This window comes from Cynara cardunculus, unplaced genomic scaffold (genome assembly GCF_001531365.2).
Source record: "Cynara cardunculus var. scolymus isolate 2C unplaced genomic scaffold, CcrdV1 Un_Scaffold_3618, whole genome shotgun sequence".
NCBI lineage: Eukaryota > Viridiplantae > Streptophyta > Magnoliopsida > Asterales > Asteraceae > Cynara > Cynara cardunculus.
In genome coordinates this window covers 1-4,432 of record NW_020201545.1, presented here as the reverse complement: position 1 = coordinate 4,432, position 4,432 = coordinate 1, and the positions used below count along the sequence as shown (strand labels likewise).

The following is a 4,432-nucleotide window of genomic DNA, read 5'->3' as shown; positions in this document are numbered from 1 at the left end:
AAACATTCAAATCTGGTCAAACCTTATTTACGTAATATGATTTTACAAATGAGCTCCCTCTTCTAAGATTACAAAGACTTACCCTATTTATAGGGTCAAACTTCTAAACATAGTCAAAGTCAAACCTATCTAAGAAAAGTCAAACACGATGACTTTTAAAATTATAGACAGTATTTAACTTTCAAGACGAATACAATTTAATACTGATTTTCAGTCCTAACAGTACATAGTTTTCACAAAGCAACTTGAAACTCACATTGCTATGTTATGTTAAACCTAGTTTCCAAACCCAAACTCTAGCTTCCAAATGTGAAGGCTTGAGATTCACAAGCAAACTCTCCAAAATCTTATCAAGACCACAATCCAAGCCTGCAAATGCAACAAATATGTTCACAAGCTTCAAATCTATAAAGAATCTCAACTAGATCTAGAATACTGGCCAAAAAGCTTACCTTCTTCAAGCACTTGAAGGATCCAAGATAAATCCATCAATAAAGCTTTCTAATCTTCAAACCACATTGAAGAGCCCAAAAATCAGTCTCTAAGCTTCAAAATGGCCCAAACCATGAGAGACGTGAATGAGATGAAGAAATGAGATCTAACCAAAAAAGGAATTCATATCCTTAATAGAAAACAATGAAAATAACATATATTTATCCTTAATATTAAGGGGGCATTTGGTGGTTGGTAGGTTGAGATGATAATAGTAGCGGGGTGGTGGTAGGTGAGTGGTGGTGGGTGGTAGTTGTGACGACAACAGTAGTGGGTAGTAGGTGTCGTTGTGATGACAATAGTAGTGGCGTGATGGGTGGCAGTTATGAGGACAACAATAGTAGGGTGGTAGTAGGTGAGTGGTGTGGAATGGGGTTAGGTGGGGTTGGTGGTGGTGTAATGGCAATAGTAGTAGCATGGTGATTGTGGCGGTAGCGGTCGGCAATAAAGGGTGTAGGTGGTGATTGTGACGATGAATGATAGTGGCTTGGTGGTGACGATGGGGATGGGTGGTGGTTATTACAACAACTGTGCTGGCGACAAATAAAGGTCGGTTTTGCTGGGTAGTGGTGGTGGTTGGGGATTGGTGGAATGATAATATTAATGGTGGTGGTGGTGATGGCAACGACGACGATGATGGCGACGACAGTGGCAGAGATGGCGGTAAGGGGGGGGGTAGTAAGTGTGGTGGGACGGTGATGTTGGTTAAATTGGATGTAAATGTTATTTTTATATTTTTAAAACAAAATTATAAATTCTATTACATATGTTATAAAATGGAATTCAAATTCTTCACTTATGTCAAATAATAAACGAATCCCTCAACCATGGAATTTGACAGAATCCAACCAACTCATTCCACAAACCAAACATCATCATGTAATTTGATCAAAATATTTTTCATTCTAATTCCACTAAATTCCTTCATATTCTATGAACCAAACAACCCATAAGGTGGCGTTTGGTTTGTAGAATATTTTTAGATGAAATGAAATATGTTAAAGGAAATTGACTTTTAAGAAATTGGAATGAAATGTTGTCAGGTTTGACCACCTTTTAGGTTGGCAGACATTGGAATAGAATCTGTTAAGAAATTGGAATATGTCTATTTAGTTCATAGAATGTAGCTTTCTAATTAAAATTAAATATTGATAAATGACCGAAATGCCATTTTTAGAAAAATTTAATTTTTTTAAAACTAAAAATACTTTAATAAAATAATTATTTAATATGTAAAACAAAAATACACAACCCAAATACAACCATTATCCAAACAATGTTACTAAATCAACGGTGGTCGGCGGTGGTTCAGATCAGTGGTGGCCCGCATTGATTAAGATAGCGGTGGTTGGCAGTGATTTAGATCGATGGCAGTTTGCGGTGGTTCAGATGAAGGTGGTCAGCGGTGGTTTAGATAGACGGTGGTTCTAATTGGCGGTGATGGGGGTGGTTTGAATCGGTGGTTGTTCAAATCGTTAGTGGTCGATGGTGCCCGGCGGTGATTCAGATCGGTGGTAGTCGTCGGTGGTCGGTAGTGATTCAGATCGGTGGTGGTATGTGGTGCTTTAGGTGACGATGGTCGGATGTAGTTCAGATCGACAATGGTTCAAATCAGTGGTTGTTCAGATCGGTGATGGTCAGCGGTGGTTTAGATCGACGATGGTTGACGATGATTCAGATCGGTAGTAGTTGGCGGTGGTTCAAATCATAGTGCTCCATGGGGTTTAGATGGCGATGGTCGACAATGGTTCAAATTGGTGATGGTCCATAGTGGTTCAAATGGTGGTGATTAGCGGTGGTTCAGATCGACGGTGGATCAGATCAGCGGTAGTTCAAATCGGCGGTGGTCGGTTGTGGTCCAAATCAGTAGTGGTCGGTTGTGGTTTAGATCAGTGGTGGTTCAGATCGATGGTGGTCGGCGGTGGTTCAGATCGATCGTAATCGACGGTGGTGGTTCAAATGGCGATAGTCAGCGTGGTTCAGATGGCGGTGATTCAAATCGACGGTGGTCATATTAAGTTTTATGAGATAAGGGTATATTGGTTAAGTGTATATTTGGTATCATGAAAATAGAGAGTTATATTCCATCATAATACCAAAGAGTTGCTAAGGAATGCTAAATTCCTTTATTTATGAAATTTGTAGGATTTTGAAAAAAAAATTCGTGAAAAATAATGAACCAAACGAGGGAATCAATTTTGGTTAATGGAATTCGACATTCCAGTTTCATCAGATTCCTTTAAAATTTGCCCACCAAATATCCCCTAAGAGTTGTAGAGATTATTCCAAATTTAAATTATTATTTTTTCTATATTCTAATATACATTTTATTATACCTAAAAGAAAGAGAAAAAATGAAAAATGAAAAATGAAAAAATTGACGCTTAAATCGCATTACATTCGAACACCCGAACGAACAAAAGGTCTGCAACTAGTTTGAGGCGAAAAAATCCTAGCTTTTGGGAAACAATGGCGTCCTTTATCTCCTCCAGCACAACACTACCAAATTATACTCCTTCTTTGAACCCTAAATTCAAACAAACATCTTTCTCTTCGTTCATCCTTTCGCCCAATTCAAACCCTAGAAAAAATTCTCATAAAGAACTATTCTCTTGCTATGCTGCAAAGCAGCAACAGAGTGAACCGGTGAAGAAGCGTCAGTCTTCGACGACTAACAAGAAGCCGGTGAAGAAGAATAGTAAAAATGGTGGTTCTGGATCTGGGTTTAAGAAGGGTTTTGGTGTAAATGAGGAAGAAGATGATGAAATGAGGTATCAGCCACTGCCGTTGCCCAAACCACCAGCTGGTTTCATTGTGGATGATCAAGGGAGAGTTGTTGCTGTTTCGGACAGACGAATTGCTACAATTGTATGTTACTTTAATATTTTTATCTTGTAAATATAATCTATATGTTTATATAATCTATGCATGACTACATATGAGAAGTTGAAGAAATTAGCAATTGTGATTTTGTTACAGATAAGGCTAGGATTACTAATTCTGGTTTTGATAATGCCAAGATATGCCTGTTGCAAAAATTGTGAAGCTTGTAACTGAACTGATACAAGGAATGTATCCAAACATACTTGTTTGAATTATGCTTGTCACTAAAGTAGTGATCCAATTGGTAATTTGGCCACCCATCTTATTTTCCACCCAAACCTGGTCATTTGCCCCTAACAAGCTTAAGGGTAACATCATTTTAACAAAGGGTACACTTGTCAATTAATATTTTTGGCTGGAGATAGGATCAGTTGGCAAAAGGTGTTTGGAACATGAGATGTAGTGCCCAAATAAACATCTTTTAGTAAAATCTGGAAAAAAAGAACTAACTCGATAGTATAGCGGTCAAATAAATGTTTAACTCAAAATGTACATAGTGAATTAGATTGCTTAAGACTTATAAACACAGAGGTTAGGAATTGAGGGCATATACGAGGTGCTCATTCTTTATGTTTTGGATATTGCATGCATGCCCACAATTTGCTTTACTTTTTAGTTACAGTTATGATAGTCCAGAAATCATACAAACATTAAGCAATCTTCAAGAATCATGATGAATATCAAAGATGGAAAGAATATGAACAAAGGATGATTAGATTGATAGAGAGAGAATATTACAACTCTAATCTTGATAATTCTGCTAATGACAATTGTTAATGACAATTACAAGGAAATCACTATTTATACTAGGAAATTGTAAAGGCTAAACTATTACAAAACAATTACACTAAGGATAAACTTGAATACAACATTAAAGCACTAACTTGAACCCAACATTCTCCCCCTTTGGATTCAAGTTTGGACCCTTGTGAATTTCGTTTTGCGCAGTCCAAGGATTTTCTCTAATCTTCTCAGAGCGTTCCTGTACTGAATCTTCTGCTCGAGCAAATTTATGGCGTTGACCAATAAGTATCTTTCTTTGGAACTCATTCGTTCA

At 37.4% G+C, this 4,432-nt stretch overlaps 1 protein-coding gene across 1 annotated transcript; it reads left to right on the top strand.

Moving 5' to 3' along the window:
- Positions 1-2,900: 2,900 nt before the first annotated feature.
- On the top strand, positions 2,901-3,533 carry LOC112503713. The gene has a single exon (XM_025107704.1). It carries the CDS (start codon positions 2,962-2,964, stop codon positions 3,388-3,390), a length of 429 nt encoding a protein of 142 aa, XP_024963472.1. The 5' UTR covers positions 2,901-2,961; the 3' UTR covers positions 3,391-3,533.
- Positions 3,534-4,432: the final 899 nt, after the last annotated feature.

Excerpts from the sequence above, each read along its gene's own strand:
- LOC112503713 (XM_025107704.1), top strand. The coding sequence starts at position 2,962 with ATGGCGTCCTTTATCTCCTCCAGCACAACACTACCAAATTATACTCCT.